This window comes from Tetrao urogallus, assembly GCF_951394365.1.
Source record: "Tetrao urogallus genome assembly, chromosome: 1".
NCBI classification, from domain to species: domain Eukaryota; kingdom Metazoa; phylum Chordata; class Aves; order Galliformes; family Phasianidae; genus Tetrao; species Tetrao urogallus.
The window spans coordinates 135,452,756-135,474,905 of NC_136813.1; the positions used below are offsets into that span (position 1 = coordinate 135,452,756).

The following is a 22,150-nucleotide window of genomic DNA, read 5'->3' on the forward strand; positions in this document are numbered from 1 at the left end:
ATTCCATTGGCCTGGAGTTAAATCCAAGAAGTATTAGAATTGGTAAGAAGTAAGTGGTGAGAATTCAGAGGATGGTGTGGGAACGAGGGGATAAAGTATCCTTGTCTTTGTGGGTTTGTTGTTTGGTTTTGAGGAGCCTTTTTTGGTCTGTCCGAAGACCATAAACGTTTTCATTTTCAGAACATGCGCAAAGTGAAAAGTTGCATGGCCTTTAAATGTGCTGGACAGAACTTGAGCTCTTTTAAATTTGTATCTGTTCATGAAGTGCTGGTGGGCTTAATGTATTTTTTCTTCTGCATGACCTTTTCTTAAAGATTTCCTATCCATTTGCTCATTTGAAGATAGGGAAGTGATTTAAACAATCATCTGACTGTTGAACTTTTTGGAACAGAGTGGTAATATTCATCCCAGTCTTCATGAAGAAAAATACCGTAATTTTCCAAATTAAGTTTTATGAGATGACATTTTAAATTCATCATATAGTTATTATTTTTTCAAATATATTTTAGGTAGGATTCTGGAAAAGAGAAGATGGAGAAATAAATAAAATTGCTGTGAATTTGTTTATCTTGGCTATTTCATAGCATAAAATGTATGATGTTGAAGAGGTGATGGCACTGATGTGCAGGTCTGTTAAGCTGAAGGGAGCTCTGTGGCCAGCAGCACAAGCAGGAGTTGTCTCTGGTAGTGTCAGGATAAGGCTCTATTCCCCATTTGGATTCCAGGCAATATGCATTCTTCCATAGGGATAATTAGAAACTGGTAAGTTTAGCATTATGATCTCACTGTCTTCTTCTGTAGGCAAGATGCCACATACAAACTGTCATGATTGTGGTAGGTTCTGAGGAGATTGCACAAGGAAGGTCCTTCTTAAATAATTTCAAGAAGGCCCTAAGTGTACTTCAGCCAGCCTTTTCATGGCTATTCTTACTTTTTTTTTCCCCCCCCTAACCAGGTCAAAAGCAGGAAGTGCTTGAATTTTTGTGAAGTGTCCAGCTTTGGGTTCTTTATATTTCTGTTTTGGTTCAGTGAGCCATTCCCAGGGAGCTGCTTGTTTTTCTCTGTCTTGTAGATGATGGTTGTTAATTACTTGGCGAGGAAGACTGGAGTGCTCCAGGAGGCTGACAGCGGGCTGTGTGCCCCTCGCACAGGGGAGGAAAAGCATTCTCAGCTGAACAGCTGGAGCAGCATGCAGCTGCACTGCTGGTACTTATTTATGGGACTGCAGCCACATGTTTCGCTCCATCCTCCCTTTGTCCTTTATCAAGTGCACAGTTTTAAGCATATTTTTAACCTTTCAAATAACGGAAAGTGTGCCTGGTATCCTGTTGTGGTGCTATTGTGCAGTTATCACCCTGCAGCCTGCTCTTTAATTACAGCATATTATTTCAAGTCTTGACTCACATATTTTTAAAGAAGAGATTTTTGATTTTTATTCCCTCTCCCTCCTGTTTCCTCCAACTGTAATGTCTGAGAAGTGATTCAGTAGAATTAACATTATCTAGTGGCTGCTTTCCTCTGAAAAAGGAGCTTTGTTTTCCTTTCACATTTGCGTCCTTGCCCAAGCTCCAGTGCATCTAAGGTGAATGAAAGAATGCGGAGGAGAGCTAGTTGCTGCTATTTTTCTACTGGGATTACATTTTTGATGGCTTAACCTTTCCAGACTGCATCCTGAAGCTAGATGCATGCCAGTACTGGTGCAAAGAAAGCGCTGGCAGCAGGCAGCTGGGAGGGAGGGGAGTGGGTAGAACAACTCATATCCAAGCAGGCTGGCTCTGGGATGGTTTTGGGCTGTCTCATCTGGCTTGACACACTGTGACCGCCTCAGCAGCTGGATATGGGAAGTACTTCCTATCTATCTGGGATAATTTTATTGGCTGGTATAGAATAATGGACTTCTGTTTGGATCTTTGGCCATTCTGCATTTCAGACAAAATACATATGTATTTATACCTTTAAATTGCTTGAATGCTGTTAGCATGTATGCTTATAAACGTGTGCTCAGATCTTCAGAAATAATAGATGCTAGTTATACTTTGAACCTACTGTAATTAGACTGTTTTTTTTTTCCTGTGGGTCTGTGGTGTTCAGCATCCTGTTTCTAAAAATGTTTTCTGAGTAATTAATCCTTTAGAAACAGAACTAGCTGAATTTGTCTCAAAGAATATGTTTGTTTTCTAAAATAACTCTAAGTTGAGATTAATGTGAAATAACTGCACAGATAACTGGGCAGAGTAGAAGATGAAATTTCTGTGACTGAATTGCTAGAGAAGTCTTCTCAAGGAGGATACATGATAAAAATGGTAGAATTTATATTTAGATCATAGAATCATAGAATCCTTAGAGCTGGAAGGGACTTCTAAAGGCCGTCTAGTTCAACAACCCTGCAACGAACAGGGACACCACAGCTAGATCAGGTTGCCCAGGGCCTGATCCAGCCTTGCCTTGAAAGTCATCAGGAGCAGGGCATCAACCACAACACTACATAACCTGTTCCAGCTCCTCACCACTGTCACTGGAAAAGATTTTTTCCGTATATCCAACCTAAATCTCCCGTCTTTGAGCTTGAAACCATTTCCCCTTGCTCTATCACAAAAAGGCCTGCTAAAAAGTCCGTCCCTTTCTTTCCTGTAGCTCCTTTTAGATATTTCTGCTATCAGGTCACCTTGCAGCCTTCTCCTCTCCAGGCTGAATAGCCCCAGCTCTCTGTCTGTCCTTGTAGGAGAGGTGTTCCACTCTGTGAATTGTTTCTGTGGCCCTTTTCTGGATGTGTTCCAACAAGTCTATGTCAATCCTGTATTGAGGACTTTAGATCTGAATGCAGTATTCCAGGGCAGATCTCTCCAGTGCAGAGCAGAGGGGCAGGATCACCTCCCTCACCCTGCTGGCCAGCCTCTCATCTTTTGATGCAAACTATTTATCTTCTTAAAAAAAAACCAAACTATTAATATTTGTCAAAAATCTAAATAATACTATTTCATAATGGCTTGTAATTTACAGAAGGGGAAGACTTCTTCATTCTCTGAGTTTGTTATTGCTCTTGCAGAATATTTCAGTGCACAATCTTGAAAACTTCCAATGGTCTGTAGAAAATACAAATATCTGCATTTTTTCCTAACGTGACCCCAGTGCTGTAAGTGCTGTCCTTCATGTGAAGCGTTGGACTGTGCTGCTTAGCACAGCATCATGCTGGTTATCTTACATATGGTAACAGGAGGAAAATGTACCAGCTGGCAGAGGCTAGGCAGATCAAGCAAAAGAAACGTTTAGGGCTCAGTGTTGCAATCCTCATTCAGACGAGTGATTCTTCAGTGATCAGTGAATCTGCATATGCAAATGGGGCATCTTATTAAGTAAGAGCTCAGGATATTTTAAAAAAAATAATGATTGCCATCTGTGTAGAATATGCTGATATCAGTTGAAAAGTCAGCAAAAAAATGTTACAGCTTAGTAAAGCAATTGCTGAGGAGACATTTCTCATCTCACAGTTCTGCAAAGAAAGATAAAAGGAAAAAACACTTCAGGGAAAACTCAGCAGAGATGCTTCTTGCTAACCTGTTCTGCAGGCAGAGTTCATGAAAATGGCTATTAATACAGAAGGAACTTGAGAAAGGCACACAAACCTTACTCAGCCCCTTCCTTACACAAACCTTACCCAGCCCCATCAAATACATGGGAAGTTGTAAAAAGATCACAAGAACGGGGATGAAAGGAAATGACCTTTAGAAAATGCTCACCATCTTTACCACAGTCGCTACAGGGAAGAGGTGGAAGCATGCAGTCAATAAGTTCCCAGGACTGTAAAATATAACTGTGTGAGGAATTTCAATCTCGGTGTTGCTATCATGTGTTATGGGACTAGCAAAAGACCGTAGTAACAAGGAGAGAGAAGCTGCCTAAAATTACCTGAGGTAGAGATGAGACAGTAACAGCAGTATAGCTGAATGTGGTTTCAGGATCAACTTATTCTGCATTAACCTGGGCTGATGAAATTGCAATTGCTGCAGATTAATAAATATTATTTCTTTTTTGATGTGTTTTTTTTTGTGTGTGTGGTTTTTTTTTTTTTTTTTTGTATGTTCACTTGTGGTTGTCAGAAACTTTGGTAACCCTTGAATCTTAGAGATAACCTTTAGGACAAGAAAAAAAAAAATAGGGCCCACACTGCTAAGACAGATATTCATACTATTTTCTGAAAATCAGATGATAAAAGAGTCTCTATACTGCTACATATTTTAAAGGTAAAAGAACACTGCTTTATGTTTTCTGAATGGATTTTGGACTTGATCCCATGTTCAAATAGAAAGTGAAAGCAAGAGTTTGAGGGAATGTTTCATAATACAGTCTGTGTATGTATGTGAAAGAGCAGTTCCTGATTCCTGTAAACAGAATTTATTTTGTTCCAAGCTCTGACTTAAGTTATACATTTTTCTGGAGTTTGCTGAAGAGTTGCTTCTCTCCGATAGTTGATTTATAATCGTTATCAGCAAAACCAGTGTCTGTAAGTAAATGTGACTCATTAGGACCTTAATGAAGTACATTCTGTGGTTTTGACCGAGGACTTCAGTTGCAAGCTATTCCTCTGAAACCACAAGCTGTGCATCAGCAGCTTATTCTAAACCAATGGCATCCAGTCCAGGGAGTCCCAGAGTTGGTTACTTCTGCCTTCTCCCTCCAGCATTTCTGCTCTCTTTTGGAAGAGAGAGCAACAGATGCAGGTGTCTGGGGTCCTGCCTTCTGGAGCAGCTGCTCGGTCAGTAGCACAGCTCATGGACTTGCTACCTCCCATCCCTCTGATAGGGGAAGTCAGAGGAATAGAAAACCACAGCAGGCCAGGAGAAAGGTTTTAATGTTATCTCAGTGACTTGCAGCTTCTACAACCTTCCATCCCTGTGGCCATCAGTAACCTCAGCTCTAGCAGTCCTCCATTCCTAAGGTGCCTCAGCATCATTTTCATCAGTGGTATCCCCTAGTGACTGGGCAGTTAGACAGCAGAAGCATTGCTAGATTGTAGATAATGTTAGGAGAGTAGTGGTCCAGCAGGGAAAAGGTGAAGGTGATGACTGCAAATGCTCATTCTCAGGGTGGGGTTTTAATACCATTTTTGGAAGCCACTCACTGTTTCTTTTACTGCTGTATTTTACACAAGGAGTTAGCATTGCTACTTGGACTTCTATCAAATTAACTTTTATTTTAAAGACTCTGCATGCTGAAAGTGGTTTTCTTGGCTTGCTTTGCATTCCCTTTCCTCTTGTTGCATCTCCGCATTCCTTATTTCAGAACATGTCCTTCTAATGAGGTTATATTGGAATCCCTGCATGTTGTATGAAAAAACTGTAATTTTTTTCTAAAGAAATCAAATGGCTATTTCCTGGACTGAGTCCAGAAATGAAGTCTTGTACAGTGCCTTTCATTTTATTGGAAGAGCACCAGCAGTGAAAGTTATGTTATTGTGCTAATCCAAAATTTAGACAAATGTTAAGAGAGAGAGAGCCCCATTAATTGCTTGCTTATTCCTTTTACTAAAACCGCAGCAGATGCACAGGCCTGCTTTCATGGAAACTGCTATTAGATCAGAGCTCAAAGAACAGAGATCACAGCCAGACAGGGAGGCAGATCTACATCATGCTGAGTCTATCTGCGTTAGCCAGTGCTGGCAGAGCATCTGTATGGAATGTGAAATTCACCATTCAGCCCTTTAATTTGCGTGATACGCAGCATAGTGAGACTGAGATCAGGAGATTGTTGATGTTAAATCTTACTTCTTACATTTAGTGCTTCCTTTTAAAGGTCAGGCTCTAGATTTTTAAAGCAGGTGACCTATCAGAACGTGATGGCATTGATAGTTAATAGCCTGGCAAATATGAGCTGTTTAATAGGCAGTTACTGTAAGTACCTGTATAATCAATGAACACACAAGTGTTATAATTGAGAAATATAAAAGAAAGTTTGGCTAAGCAGGTTATTACACCAAAAAAGAATAGAGAGCTTCCCCTTGTCCTGGACTTGCTGGAAAACTCCAAAAGGAGAGATCTCAGGAAAGAGATCCTTCCCTACTGGTAGTCAGCTCTTAAATGTGTTCTAGGAGAGGTGGAGCCAGGCAGAATTGCCTTCACCTATGCTCCTGTGGCTGACTCATTGCTCACCTCAGGTGATCAATCAGAGGTTCAGGCCGTGATTCAGCAGTTCCCATACAGCGCCCTGTTAGTCTAAACAAACAAAAAAAAAGTACTATGGGAAAGACACATTGTTTCTCCCAACCAGAACAAGCGTAAAATGTAAGAAAGCACAGGAAAGGCATTGAGGAGTGCTTGAGTCTCATCAACACCCACAAACTAGACCAGTACAGTAACATGTCTTAGATCAAGCTGGTATGGGTGTGTACCTGCTTTGAATTGGGTTCTATTGTGAACACTCTGTGAACACTTCAGTGAATCAGAAGTGGAATTATTTCAAAAGTCAAATAAGTCTTTCTCATTAGAATACTGTTTCTGTGTGTTGCATGGTTGAACTTGCCGAAGTTTCTTTCTGTTCTCCTGTATTACTGCTCATCTGGTTGTAAGAGGCTGATGTACTTGGTGTTGTGCATACTGTAACGTGAGCTAATTCAAGCTAGAAAGAAGCTGAATAGTTTCTGATTCCCAAAAAGTATTGTGTGGCAAGTATGAGGGCTGCCTCCTATTTTGTTACGTTGGCCCACAATATCAGAGATAGGTGTTGGTGATATGGCAGTAGAGGTTGAAGCTTCCTGACAACATCTGTTACATTTTGTAGCTGTGTGACAGATGGCAGCAGAATGGCAGTATGACCAAATGGCATCTGACATGGAAGCGTATATGAAGAAAAGGTGTGTCATTGAATTCCTCCATGAGGAAAAAATAGCACCCAATGACATTTGCTGATGCTTGCTGAACAATTCTGAGACAAAACAGTGGATGTGAGCACAGCGAGGCGGCGGGTGGTGCATTTCAGCAATGATGCCGTTGTAGCAGCTGTGAAGCAGTAGGTCACTGAAATGCTAAGGCTAATGGTGGTGCCCGTGTTGAAAAAAAAGCGTGTTTTGTAGCTGAGAATTTGCTCAATCAAACAGTGTTATTGTGCTCTTTGTATCTGTTTTAGTATAGATGGAAATAAATAGGAGGTATTACTTTTGGAGTGACCTATATATTTGGCGTCCAAGTTTTAATTTCAGTAAGGATTCATCTCTTCAATTTCTTCATCAAATATTGTGAAGCATTCAGAGTTCATTAAGCAATACCAATACTTTTTTTTGCTATCTACAAGTAATACTTGTAGATTGATTTTCTCTTTGCAATAAATACTGTGAAAGTAGTAGTTAATCCTGGGAATGTCTCCATGCAGTGATATCAGAAATAAAAGCCTTAGTCTTGGAAAGTGATCTACATTTTTCTGTTGAACTTAGGATATTTCTTTTGCCTTTGTCTGGAGAACCGCTTTGCAAGAAAAATCTCTGTATTTTTCTATTTTGCAAGCATCTATATCTGAACAACTCCTTTACTAAAACCTGATCTGTGTCCTAAGTTTTGCCAAGATTCCACTCTGCAAAGATAACTCTAAACCTTCTGATACTCACCCTTTATTATTTTTGACCAGCACCATATTGCAGAAAGAAAACACTTCTTCAACTCAACAGCCCTTCTGACTTCAGCTCAAGTTGTTTTTCTCTAACACTGTATTATCAATCATCATTGCAGCAGTAGCTCATCACAATAAATACTGACATTTAACCTTTAGAGCTCATCAGCTCAGTGCAGGATATTAATATGAAATTTTTGTCCAGTTCTAAAGCTGCAAAGTATTTACAACTCTATCATCACTTTGATGAGAAAGGGGAAAATGTATCCAAACTCAAATGTGTAATTACCTCGAGAGGATAGAATTCAATAGAATTTGGCAAAAGGTTGTTTTTTGTTTTTGTTTCATGAGAGTAACTTAGACCTCCAGACTTTCTACTTTCTTCCATACTCCTAATGTACATAGTTTGGGTTAGTCTAAGCAGTTGTTCCTAAAACATGTTTGGGTGTGCAATTAGTAGCATACATCTCGTTGTCTGGTATGTGTTCCTCACAAAGAGGACAAACCCATGAGTAGTAGGTACCACGTAAGTTCTTAGAAAATTATTTTTGAGGGCAGGTTTGGGCACAGCTGTGGGTAAAATCCATGGCCTGATTTACTAGATTTCCTGCTTAGGCCTCAACAAATCTATTATTATAAGTTCCTGTGCAAGAGTTCTCTAGCTGCCTTCTTGTCCGTGCCCAGAAAACTGCTCATCCTCATACTGTCCTTGCTACAGTTCCGCAAGTGCTTAGTGAACAAGTGAAGGGTTGAATGAATCTCTTTTAGTATTAGTGCTACTTAGCGCTATTTTGAACTGACCAGGAGATTGTAAGACAAGATTACTGTGGCTGAACTGATGTTTTTGTTACAAGTTCAGTAGGGGGAATATTAGCTGCGCCTCCATATGTGATGAGGGTGAGTAGCAAGGGTGAAGCTTTGCCTTGATGCTGCATGAGAAAGTGTGGCAATATTACATCAAGGCTCTGGCGGCTATCCTGAGAACTTAACACACTGGTTGCATATATAGTTACATCATTTGAAAAGAAGTAAACCTGATTTTGAGACTTAAATTTTGCCTCCTAACAGTCACAGGAGAATAACCCTTTCCCTCATAGGCTAGGGTTACATACAGAAGTGCTGCATTTCTTTCATTCAGAATGTAAGAGTAAGATCACAGTGGAAGTAAAAAATTAAGTGGTGATGGATAAGTACAGATGGTAGGAGTAAAACAGATATGACAGAAAATCTAATGGTGTTTAGCCTGTCTTAGTGAAGCTGGGACTGCTGATAGAGGACCTATGCAATATCAAAATATTAGTTTAATCTCTTGTAAAAACAAATAAGCAATTTTTTCATGCTACTGGCATTTCAAGCTGGCTAAATATTCATGGCTTCCAGTTACTTTTAATTAAAATGCTCTGGAAAATTAGATAATGCTTCTTAGCTTCAAACATCTTCCAGTTTTCTTGCAAATTATGATGAAAACAATTAAGTGCTTATCAAATTTGGAGTGTTTATCTTTTCTGCCAGTTATTTATTACCTCTGCTTTATCACATTTTATCACATTTTATCACACTGGAGGTGTTCAAGAAACATGTAGATTGTAGATATGGCATAAAGGGGCATGGTAGGTGGGCATGGTGTGGGGATAGGTTGCTGTTTGAACTAAATCTTTTTAACTGTACTCATCTTTTCCAACATCTATGATTCTATGAAATGCAGGCCACTGCTTGTGGAGCATTTGGTATTTTTTGTATGCACTGAAATCAATGTATTTGGAACTTTGCTTATAATATACTTCCAAGCCTTTGCTACTAGATGCATATCTGTAGTGAATATTCCTGTATTTTTGACAATTCTTTTTTGCCTACATCACCTGGAAGGTATTAACTTTCACTGACAAGAAACCAGAATTTAGATTGCCAGGGATGTTAATGCTTTTTGTCCAAAGAATGTAACGTCTTGATTTTGCTTAGAAGCACATTGTAGCTAGATTACCTTTTTCCATTCCAGCTTTCCATGTGAAGGAAGCTGAACATATTTTATCCTGTTATGGCTATATTACTCTTCAAAATTGTTTGATTTGAGGATGTGAGATGGTTAACAGAATTACAAGTTCAGAATGTGTCTTAAATGTTTGTGGTGTGTCAGTCTGTAGCAAATATGCCTTCTAGATAGAGTGAATTGCTCGTATAATGGCTCACGCAAACAAGAGTGAATTGAAGATAGTAAGTAAGGGCTGTTGAAGAAGGCCAGCTGTATTCCTGCCTCTTCCCTTATGCCAGCTAGCAGTGCTGGAGCGGCCATGGGTTCACTGACCCCATCTGTGTAATCCATCTCACTGTTGTATCATTTCTACTGCTTGTCTCACTGTGTAGTTGTACAAGCGCTGGTGCTCCCCTCCAAGCCTGGAGTGGGAAGTAGCCAGGAGAGGAAACCAGACTAAATGGTGACAAGGTGAGAAGCAGAGAATGGAACTGCCCTCTTTAGCAACTCTTTAGCTCTGTATCTGATTGTGAGTATTAACTTAAAACAAGACAAAGCACTGTGATAAGTTTGTGTATGGAAAGAATATTCCCATTCCGACCCTGGCAGTACCTTGCTTTCTTAGAGAATCTTTTCAATAAATTACAAAGGTACAATTCTCCAGCTTTGGCCTGGACAGTTAGCAATGCCCTTTTTACTGATCTGCAGTTGTAGAGCTTGAAGTCCTGAAGAAGTGTGTTATCTGTCAAATCTACAGTCTGAACAGTTTTCATAAAGCTCTAGGATGTCATGCAGAGTTAGAAGCCTGATCTGAATGTAGATTTCTAACATATGTTCAATTGCCTACACAATGTGTGGGATGTACTGATCCTGCCAGGAGTTGTTGTTTCTTAAAATTGTTTCTAAATTGGAGATTTCCAAGTTAAAGTGTGAGCAGTTACAATATGATATGGGATTCTGTGGTGGAGAGAAATTCAACTCTTTGATGAGCATCAGGAGGACTTGCTCCTACATGGCTTGTGCCATCTCCTTTGTCTGTCCAAGAAATTTCAATACTCCACTCTATGTAGAGAGGCAGGAATGGCACTTCAGGTGAATTCCTCATGAAATGAGGAAAGATCTGGGACAGAGTTCCTATTGCTATAGTACAAGATGGCGTTTTGTGTATGGAGATACCCAAGGAAACAGAGCTGAAGAATTTCTGCCTGAGATCATGGGTGTCTGAGAAGTGTGCAGTGGGCCTCATTAAATAATTATTCTGGCACCAGCCACCTTTACTTTCGGGAGATGGCATTGCTTACTGAATGATGGAAGAGGGAGTGATGCCATGTTGCAGCCACAGATGTCCTGTGCATGTTGTGATATGAGTACCAGAGCCTTGGCTGGGTGGGTTGTTGATCTCAGCAAAAACTTCTGCAAGTCTCTGTGTTTGCAAAAGCAGCTTCTTGGTGCAGTGCTACTTCAGCGTTTAAAAAGAAATTAAGCTTCTAAGAAATAAAACATAAGTACTTTAAAATATTGTTGCAATCTACATGGTGCTGAAGAGCCTTTAAACAATGGTAAGCAATAGCTCTGGAATCTCTTTCCGCTGCTTTTTAATGAGTGTGCTTGGCTGTTGCTGGGAATGGCTTGATATAATGGATTTTGCCTTGGGATAGGAAGATGCATTAGATCAGTGCTTCCAGACTCTGCAGATCAGTTGTTTAGAAGACAGCAGAGGATTGCCTTATGAAATGAATGGTTGGCTGGGTTTTGAATTTGTTTTTTTGGAAATGAGTAAACAAAACCCTGACTATACTTGCATTTCTGTCAGTAGAAGCAAGCAAAGATAAAGATAAAAATTATGGCAAAGGAAAACAATAAATGCAAGTGTTCGAAGTCTACCATAGGTTTTTTTTTTTAAATGAAAATAATCAAGGCAACACTGCAATCAATGAGAAGTGGATGTTTCTCCCATCCCTTGTTCCTTCCCACAAACAAAGTTGTGGATTCATTTGATTTAGAGATGAAGGAACATTAACTTAATTGAGATATCAACTTCCTTCACAGTAGTATTTTAAATCTTTTAATTACATTTAGAATGAAAAACTTACACACACACACACACATCCACAAGTGCATAGTCTAGGCCCATGTGAGTACATTCTAATACATGCTTTTACTACAATTTCTATCATTCAGATATATTTTCCTTTATTTGTTCATCCAGTTTTCTTACAAATGGCATCGTATTAGCCTTCTCAGGTAAAATAAACTCCACTCTGCTAAGACAAAATGAAATAGAAATGTCAACTGTCTTTTTGCTTTGCTTTCATTTTTAATGGTGTAATTAGTAGCTCTTGAAAAGAAAGAAAAAGAAACGTTTTGAATGTATAGTATTTTGTGAATACTCTGAGTACGCAAATTGAATGGCTGAACAAAAATGCTATTTTTTCAGTGGTTCTTCTCCTAAGCAAGCCTGTTGATAATAAAGATAGCAAGAAGACAGTTAGAGATCGTAAGCTTTCTCTAGAATAACCTGGGATAGGTTTTTATATATTTTTTCATATATGCAACTCTGAGATTTAAACAATGTAATGCATCTCAGTGGAAGGCAGTCTCTGTTTTTACAATGCGATGCTTCAAAGTGAAGACAAGCGTTCTAATTTTCTCTGTAGGGAGGCAGTAGCACTTAATATACGTGTATATAATCATTTTACCATGCATTTAATTCTGTTTCTAACTCACTTTTTGAATATATTTTTCAGGCAACAGCATCTGTACGAAATCCTTAATATTGTCTAGATCTTGTCCAGCAAGTGCCACAACCAGGCTGGTTGAGCAGAATGTACACAATGAAGCGGCTCAGGGAATAAATGGAAGTGTGCCAGTCAAACAGTCCCCACGTTCAGCCTCAAATCCAAAGCCACAAGGTAAGTAGTCTGAAATACTTTGGTTAGGTAATTTGTGCTTCAGCTCATACTTTCATAGAAATTGAACATTTTGAAAGAACTGTGCTTCTCACAGAGAAAACAGTGGGGTAAAAGATGGCCGCAGAAATACAAATGTCCTGTGAATGTTTTGAATCTGATAAATTAATTCACTGAAAAAGGTTCTTAGAAGAAAGGTTAGGCTGAGTAACTACTGTGGTTTTAAAAAGAACAACTGGTATAGATTTACCTCTGTACTTGCATCACAATTGTCTAGCAATCTGCCGTGTGCTTACTGCCAGGTAAGTAATGTGAAATTCTTTCTGTGCCCAAGATGTGAGAACACATGTAAGCCTCTTGTTTATATTAAGCTATTGTCTGGCTGACTTCATGACAGGAAGGAAATTCAGAACTTCTGGGATTCCAGCTGATTTCATCTGCAGTCTTCTAGTGGGACTGTGTGGAAAGAGATGAGAACTCAGCACTTAACTTGCACAGTAAAAGCTCTCCAGTATGTCTGCAGAGTAGTTGATTTCCCTTCTTCCTGTACATAAATAGTATTTTTAATATTACAAGGTGGATAGATTTCTGACCTACACATCAAGATTATATATCTAAACCTCAAACGATTCTTATCTGGTCTCCTGAATAATATTGATGATTCTGCTGAGGTTGATCATAACAAAGGGCCTATATGTTCTGGAAATCTTGAATTCTAGTCCGGTGTCTTTTAGGAGTGATGTACAGTAGAAGCTTCATTCATCTCAAAAGGTAAAAAAGAGACAGTTTTGAAGACTGATATGATGGTTCTACTCAACAAATTGGATTTTGAGACACATTGCTGATATGGTGTAAGCTAGAGACTTATAGAAAACTAGGTCACATCTAAGTCATGTATAGAGACTAAGATTATGTAGAACTTTCACGTAGGGGATATAAATATCTGTCTATCAATCTGTGGGAAAATTCATCTTGAAAAAGTTTGTATTAGTTCTTAATTCATCTTAAAGGAGAGAAAGAAATTTTGCTGGGGTGCCACAAAAGCTTTGTTTACTTATAGTGAATGAAAGCAAAATAAATGTGTATTTCTTGTTCTTTTTGTTTTTATTAAACCTTTGATAAAACGTTTCAGTCTAATGAACAATACTGGCAGTTATATATAAACATCGCTTATCTGAAGTGATCTTTCTGACCATTTCCCAGGGCTCTTAAAAGCAGTTACCTAAACATAAGTTAGTAAAGGAGCACATGCTCTTCCCAATAAACATATTTTAAAAGAAAATTAGGAAATGAATGGAAAGACTTAAACTTTTCAAAACTAAAACCAGTCCACTTACTGTAAGTTTTAGCTGTTAGATAAATTAGAAGCTGGAAAATATTGGACCATATTCATTCATTCAAGTCTTTATGCTGCTTTTGTTGCTGTTCTGTAGCCGTGACTATTTTGTTCATCAAAAAGCAATGTAGGTAGAAATCATGCAGTAGACTAAGAAATGCAGCTGCTCAGATTTTATACAATAATAATTAGTTTGTGCATGCCCTGTTCCTGGGTCTGTGCCTTTCCTTGGTTGTCCCTACTAAGGGTGTGCAGCATATCAAAGTTATAGATAGTATTTTGTGAACACTTTGAATATACAGATTGAATGGCTGAACAAAAATGCTATTTTTTCAATGGTTCTTCCCAGAACAAGCCTGTTGGTAATAAAGATAGCAAGAAAACAGTTAGCTATAGAGTATTTATTAGCATTTTGTTTAATTGAAGCAAAGCAAAACAGACCAAATGAAATCAGCTTTTGGGAGACCAAAAAAAATCAAAGGTGCTTTTTTTTTCTTCTTTTTTTTTTTAACAATTATTTAGGTACAATTGCACAGTGATTTCAGTTTTGTATTAGCAAGAAATGATTTTCCAAATTGTTGTTCTATTCATGCAAATACTAAATGTCATTTTGTAATACAAGGAAATAAGATTACAGACCTGAATTGCAATGCTCATATGTTTGATTGTAGATGAACTGCAAAATGATTTTCAAAACTCACAAAAATGTATACAATCAAAATGAGAGAAATAAAGACCACTTTGCATTATAAGCAAAGTATGAGCATTTTTAATAAGGTTGACTTCTATATAGAGGAAGAATTTCCAAAATCTTGCACTTGCAGTGAACCGCAGACTCTGACCTTATTTTGGCCTCTACTTGGTTACTGAGAAGTAGTTTGAATTTTTGGAAACAGATCACTTGTGGCAGTTAGAGCAAGTGAATACATTTCTGCAGAGAATCCAATATGAAATTCTTTCTTTTCTTTTCTTTTTTTTTTCTTTTTTTATTTTTTCCTGGCATTTAGAGGAGAAAACAAACTAGCTGTGTGATACGCTGACAATGAAAGAGCAATTTTTGTTCCTCAGTAATTCCTTCTATCAACAATTTAGCAATTCACATGTTGAAATTCTTTGAGTGTTGGTTGTTTTGTGAAAGTCTGCAAATTTGGAGCAAAGACAGAGAATGAATAACAACTGGTGATGAAGTTTAGCAAGGTAACTGTGTCTGCAGAGAAGTGCAGTCTGTAGCAGCTGTGACATAAAATGCTTTGCCATCGCTTCCCTATGGTGTGTTGTCTGATAAAAGGACTGATCCAGACTGGAGGTAGTCAGTGGAAAGAGCAAAATATGCTAATGTCTTATGAGGCAAATGTGATGTGTGAGAAATGAAACAAACTGCTAAAAAAAAAAATAAAATGAAATTTGCACTTACAAATACTTGGGCAATGGTCAGAACCTAGCTATAGCAGACTGCATGTGGAGTGACGTGAACAAAGTAATTGTTTTTCCTATATTCTTCTATTTCCTATGTTTAGAACCTCTTGCATGGGTTTTACATGATGTCCAATTACTAAGTATTAGGCACTAAAAGTACTGTCTGTAGCTGCCAGTTTTATTGTGGGGTGGAAAATATGTTGAAATGTTAACGCTTCCTTAAAGCAGAGAAGTGACTTGTCAGTTGAAGACTGCAACTGCATCAGTTGCTCGTTTAGATTTTTTTTAATGAGCACTGAAGAGTACTTGTGAATCTCTTAATGATGCCAGAGACATCTTTGTTAGTGTTGGAGATGATGTGCCACTTCAGAAGATGGCCTGCTCTGTTCTGTTAGGAAATGGCATAGACATATCTCCAGCACTTAGTTAACTGAAACCAACTGCTGTAGTACATCTACTCAGGAGCATCAGTCCTGCCCTCCTTTCTCAAATAATTATAATTTTATCCATGTTTTTTGAGGTATTCAGTGTCCTGGACCCATAAAAGCTGAAAATCTCTCACAGGTCTGCAGTGTAGACTATTTCTCTCACAAATAAAACTTCTACAGTTAAAGGTGAACTGAATTGAATCTGAGAGCTGTTTCTGGCTAGATTTCTCAAAATATACAGTGATTTAAGAAACCTGTAGCAATATCTCTCTTAGCAACAAAAATGCTTTATCTCAAATATTAGTTACAGAAAGAGGATAATGAGAGAAGAAAGCACACTTGATTATAATTGACCTTATTTCTTATTGTGTAATTGAAAGCTATTTGTTACATAAAAAGGTGGAAATGCATATCCTAAGTAAGAGCTGTCTTTTTTACCATCTTCTGCTGAGCCTAGGTTACTGGTTATTTTGTACTTTTCTTGCTGGTGTCAGTCTTTAGCGTCTGTCCAGTTGCACTTATTTGCTCCACATGTAAGTGACAGAGCATGAAAAAGACAATGCAGGATGATTGAGACAGAATAGCTGCAATTACTTATCACAGAAACTTTTGGCTTTGTATTTTCACTAAATTAAAATTTAACAGCATTTTAACCATCATAGTTTAAATGCATAGAGGGGTAATGAATAGGTGTTTTCCAAGAGAAGTGATAAATGGCCTTTGATAATATACCTTGACACCGGCTGAAGCTGTTGCACCTATTTGGTGCAACATTTAGGTGTGTCTCAAATTACCTCCCGTTTCCTTATGCATGTACAAAGTTGAATGCATGTTAGGGACTACAACTTAAACCTTAATTGCACATTTTGGCTAGCATATTACAGTAGTAGCTACCTGAATATACTGAAGTGTTTTCTCTAGGCAGAATATGCTGTTCAGATTTCCTAATAAGCTCAAAATTCTACAGCAGAGAGACAAGAGTATTTATAGACTTGAACAGAGCTCTGTATTATACAGTGTATTACAATGCTCCAGTCTTCTCTCATTTTTTTCTTTAAGATCCTTGCCGTGTGCACACTGAAAAATAATCTGATTAAAACAAAGCACTTCAGAAGTACATTGAGGGAAGTATTAATGCAATTTGTTTTCCATAATCCCTGTTAACAATGTTGACCTTACAGAAGGGTTACAAGGGCTTTTTATACTACTGATGCTTTTCTTTTCCTTGATCTTGTGACTGTCTTTTTCCCACTGCTCTATTTCTAAAACCAACAGCAGCTATAGCAGCAGCTGATTAGGGGGAAATCCTGCCTGTTAGACGGTAATAGAAAAACAAAAGGAATATAACTTAAACTCAGGATTTGATATGGCTGTTTGGTTTGTGGTTCTCTTCTGAAGATCTCAAAGGATTTTTCAATATACTGGTGTAATCCAGTTTGACTGGAGGTTCCTTGCGCTTGCAGTACTGAACTGCTATTACTTTGGTGGTTCTTTTCTTTCCTTTTTTTATTAGTAATGGATACAAAAGTGTGCAGCCCTTCTATGGAATGTCTTAGAATTTAATTTTTGTCCCAGTGGATTCGGTGCAAAAATAGCTTTGAACTAATTCTTTCTGCTTAATTAGTAGATGTGAACTCCCTCAAGTTTAGTAGTTTTAATAGATCCTTGTGTGAATATGAATTCTTGTGAGATGTACGAAAGAACTGATATACGAGTCCATCAAGAACACACAGAACCACAGGCCCTGCCCAGTGTATTGCAAGAGCCAGAAGCCAGTCCACTGCTGATCAGTAAATCCACCCGATGTCCTGTTTCCCATCTGTCTCCTACCCTGAGGGAATGGCAATGCCTACACTCAGTTACGTGGCCTGCTTTTCCCAGGCCGCTTGTCTAGCATTTCTCAGCTGTCCCGCTGCCTTTGTCAGTGCAGTAACCTATTCAGCGCTTTGACAGCTCGGTGATGCTCGTTGCCCTAATTCTGCCAGGAGTTCTCAGGGCTCCCTAGGAAGACAGAGTGTAGGAGAAACTGCTCCACAATATTGCAGCTGCAGCTGAACAAATGCACACAGCTCCATCAGAAGGGCTTCCGTTGGCATACTGCAGCACTTACACAATTTTATATTCTGCTTATTTCGGTATTGCTTTGTAACTATTTGAAAATAACAATACTTTCAGTTTTGTTTCTGCACTGCATCCTTCTCCAGACTTCCTTTTTCATTGTGTTAACAAATACAAAGAAAGTTGGAAAGAAACAAAGATACACGCGCTTACATTAAAGCATTTGAACTATAATGTTTTCCTTTCACAGCATCACAGAATGGCCCAGGTTGGAAGGGATCTCAAGGATCATGAATCTCCAACCCCCCCTGCCACAGGCAGGGCCACCAACTTCCACATTTAATATTAGACCAGGCAGCTCAGGGCCCCATCCAACCTGGCTTTGAACACCTTTCTTCTCTCTCATTTGTAGTTAATACAGTTGAAATGTGTTACATTAATTTCTTCATTGTGCCTCTCATGATACTTTTTAGAATGCAGCTATCACTGCAATCTCTAAGTACAGTTTGGTTATTGGAAGCACTGACAAATATTGCTTCGTATAAATTTAATCTAAGATATGGATGAAAAGTCATCCTAAATCAAGTGTTCCATCAACATCGTATGTCCATGTCATAATCTGTGATAGTATATTTGCAATAACCTTTTTTATTACCACTTTCAAATTTTGGTTGGCAGGGTTTAATCTAATTCCTATGGTGCATAGGTATTACAGTCTAGGTCAGGAAGCTTATCTTGGGTCAGTGATACGACAGATATGGCCTTTTCACATCCATCTGTTGAGCATCCTTTATCAGTGCTAATTCTGCTGCCATGTGAGATCATACCTGCTGGGGGGAGGTTGCAAGCTCTGCAACACACCTGTGTGCTGTCTGTGGAGCTCAAGGAGCTGTTACTGCCACAGGCAATGACTTGTCTTCTAGTCACAGAATCACAGAATTGTCTTCTAGTCATTACCCTGTTTAACAAGGGCAGATTTTTAACAATGTAACAAGAGTTTATAGTCAAGATACCCGAAAAGAAGAAAGAAAAAAATATTCTGGGGGACTCAGATTTTCAGCAGTATACACAAAGATTGAAGCTGAAGGCAAATCTTTCTTTTCCACTGACAATCATTTTTGAAGTAGTGAGGGAGAAGATAATGAGGGAACCAGAGTGGAGCAGCAGTTTAAGTCTCTCCTGAGGAAAGATTCATGACTTCCACAACATGGTTAGATCTTACACTCAGTGCTTTTTTAGGATAAAATCTGTATTTGTGGAGGCCACATATGAGTTTACTACAGAACACCAAAGGGGAAAAAAAAAAAGAAAATGGAAGGGAGAGTGATCCTAATACTTTAGCTTCAGTAGCATGTGGTTTGGCTTTTATATAATTTAATAATATAAGAAGATGCTTGATACAACACAGCACATAAAAGCTTACATGAAGTTCCTGAATTCATAAAGCAATTTAAAGCTAAGTAAATCAAATAAATAGTTACTGTGATAACTTCTTACGCTAAAGATCTCATGTTTTCTGACAGTTTAAAGAAACAATTGCCAACTGGCTGATCACTCTTACTGTTTGCAGTGCCTCCAAAGCCACTTCATCTGCAGAAGCTATCACCTGTTACATACCAAACCTCTAGGCATAAAGCTTTATCAAGTTCGAAGCCAAGAATGGAGGAAGATACAGCTACTCCTGTTTCTAGTGTCACAAAAGAAAAGTCCAGTAAAGTGTCAGATCTCATCCACCGTTTTGAGGGATGCAGGTATGTGATGTGATTTTAATTGTTTCGTGGTTCTGTAGGAAGAAGAACACAGATATTGTGGTAGTGCTCAAACCTGTCTCTGCCAGAGGAGCTGACGACAAAACAGCATGTTTTGAAATGATGCAGTTGTGTATTTGGTCTGCTCAGGCCTGTTCATTTTAATGAGGCGCCAATCTGAATTTTGCTTTTAAACAAGCAAATAACAGAAAAACAAAAACCAACCCCAAAACACACGCTACTTGCAGCATTTTTAAAACATCCTGGAAAACATCAGCAATTTGATTTTGGAATGAAACTTTTGAGTGAATCCTAAATTCTTTTGTTCTTGCAGGGAAAAAAAAAAAAAAAAAAAAAAAAAAAAACACCCACATTTCTCTATTTACCTATAAAAAGGAAAGTCCTGACTTGCCTTTTATACTGACCTAAAGTCTTCAGATTATTCACGTGAAGCAAGTTAGTTGTACTGATGTGGCACGTATTCATGAAACTGTTTGCATTGTAGTACTTGGTGATCTTAGTCGAATGTATGAATCTTCCTTACTTTTTATACTACATTTTACAAGAAAGACTTGGAGAAACATGAGATACAGTTAGTTCACAAAGTAGTACTTCTTGTGTGCCTTTTAATTGGATGCATATGACAAGGATTATAAGCTCTGAAACAGAAGTTCTGAATACATCTGTTCTGTATAAAGAGAGTGACATTCCAGAAATCCCATGACAGAGAAACAGTTCAGGAAACAGTCCAGTGGCACTGGAGTTTTACAAGTATTGGACATTGCTTCATTCTGTTTCTTCAGGATACTGATGTTTTGAGGCTCATACAGGGCTGAATGTGTGATGTACAACAGAGCAGGTCCTAACAAAACTGTTGAGTGTTAAGATTTTCACTGAAAGAATTCCTCCTTGAGATGGAGGAAACTTAATTTTTTATGCAGAGACAGCTGAGTGTTGCATAAATAAGTTTGTTTAATGGAATAGAAATAATTTCAGAGCTTCATCTACCAGAAACTTCCGTCATTTTGCACAGGCTTAATTTCATTTGCTGTCATGGCAACTACAGAAAAGTGGGGAAAAAAAACCTGTAAGGCAGCACTGAAGGTCCTATGAATTAAACTAGTTTGAGTCCCTAGTCTTGTTATCAGTGTTTCTTGTTCTTCCTCCAAAACATTGTCCAAGTCTTTTTAACACTGTAGTGACCCTAGAAAAACATTCTTACCTCTTTGACCCCTCTTTCTAGTAGTTGTTAACTAACAAAGAGTTCTCAAATAAGATACAATACTGTGTGCTTTTAGTTTTTTTGTTTGGTTGGTTATGATCTTTAAGACTGAGCAGTTAGCTTTTGATTGCATTTGTGAAGGTGGAGAATAAGAAGCATAAAAAAGAATTTCCCTAAAATTCTGCCTTTGACAAATAAAGACCAATATAAAGACATCAAGATGTCATGTCCTGAGGGATGTGAGCTGCTGCTTGGAATCTTCCTGTCCATAGAAACACTGCCTTCTGTGATTTTGTTTTTCTGAAAGAGTGTTCCACAAGTTCATTGTGCCCTCATGCCATTAAGCCCTACATTTCTTCCTGTTATCCAAACCTGCTGGATTGGACTGGCCCTCTTTAAATAGTATGCAAATAAACTCAACAAGAAAGCTGCAAAAACTTTCTTTCTTGCAGACCATAAGGGCTTTTTGGGGGGAGTTAGGTGTGGGAGAAGCTGAATGGCTATTTTGGCTAATGTTATTCATTAAGTAAACCAAAGAATATCTGTCTACTGATAAATTCTCTTCAAAACTCTGCTCTCTGCTGTTGAGAAACTTTCCTACGTAGCATGCCTAGTGTCCTGCTGTGCTTGGGTGCACATTTTTAAAATAACCGTACCTCGCAGACTGAGTTTTCCATGAAGGTGAACTTCACTTGGAATTACTGGTTTTCGAATGTCTAAGTAGTGTGTTCATGAAGTGCAAACTCTGACTGCCAATTATGATGTTTTCATTAGTCTGTATAGTCCACAAGAAAAAAAAAACAACCAGGTAATTAAACCACTGTGCCATATGCATGCAGTGGAAAAATGTGAATGAATTTCATAGTTAAGTTTCTCAGTGTTCTGAGAGTTGATTTCTAATGGTACAGTTTTTACACAATTAAGTAAGAAATTATTTACTTCCTTTGTTATATGAGTATGTATTTTTTGTCTTAAATGTATAGAAGTTCAGAATATGCTTGCAGTGTTTGTGTAAACCATCCTATAAATAAGGAGTAAATATACAGTTTATAACTAATCATCAACTTCTTTGTAGATTAATAGTCCATACTAAGAACTGTGTGTTAGAGCACAGTCATGTTTCTATTTTTCAGGTTGAATATGGTTTGGTAAATGTACTTAAAATCCAAATGCTCAAGTTTTATTGTGGTTTCAGTGAATTTTTTTCTATTTGCTGTAATAGAGCCAAACATTTCTACAGAGTGGGCTAACATGTATATTATCTTAAAATTCAAACTCTCAGAAAATCTGACAGAAAGAGACAGTGAAAGGTACAAACGAGGGATAACATATGTTCAAAGCTGAGATAAAATATGCAGGGAAAAAGCCTTCAGAAGAGATGAATCTCGAAGGAAATATAAGGAAAACTGATTTAAGGGAAGGGATGCTAACTGTTCTCAGATGTTTTTCATGCATTCATAGCAGGCAG

At 38.2% G+C, this 22,150-nt stretch overlaps 1 protein-coding gene across 1 annotated transcript in view; it reads left to right on the forward strand.

Annotated features, from left to right (window-relative positions):
* FGD4 (FYVE, RhoGEF and PH domain containing 4) overlaps positions 1-22,150 on the forward strand; it is a gene marked incomplete at both ends in the record, with an annotated part of 95,366 nt that overhangs the window by 46,120 nt on the left and 27,096 nt on the right. The window contains 2 exons of the mRNA XM_079535048.1: positions 12,313-12,477; positions 19,283-19,463. Of these exons, the coding sequence (XP_079391174.1) occupies positions 12,313-12,477; positions 19,283-19,463 (346 nt within the window). The remainder of the gene's footprint in view (positions 1-12,312; positions 12,478-19,282; positions 19,464-22,150) is intronic.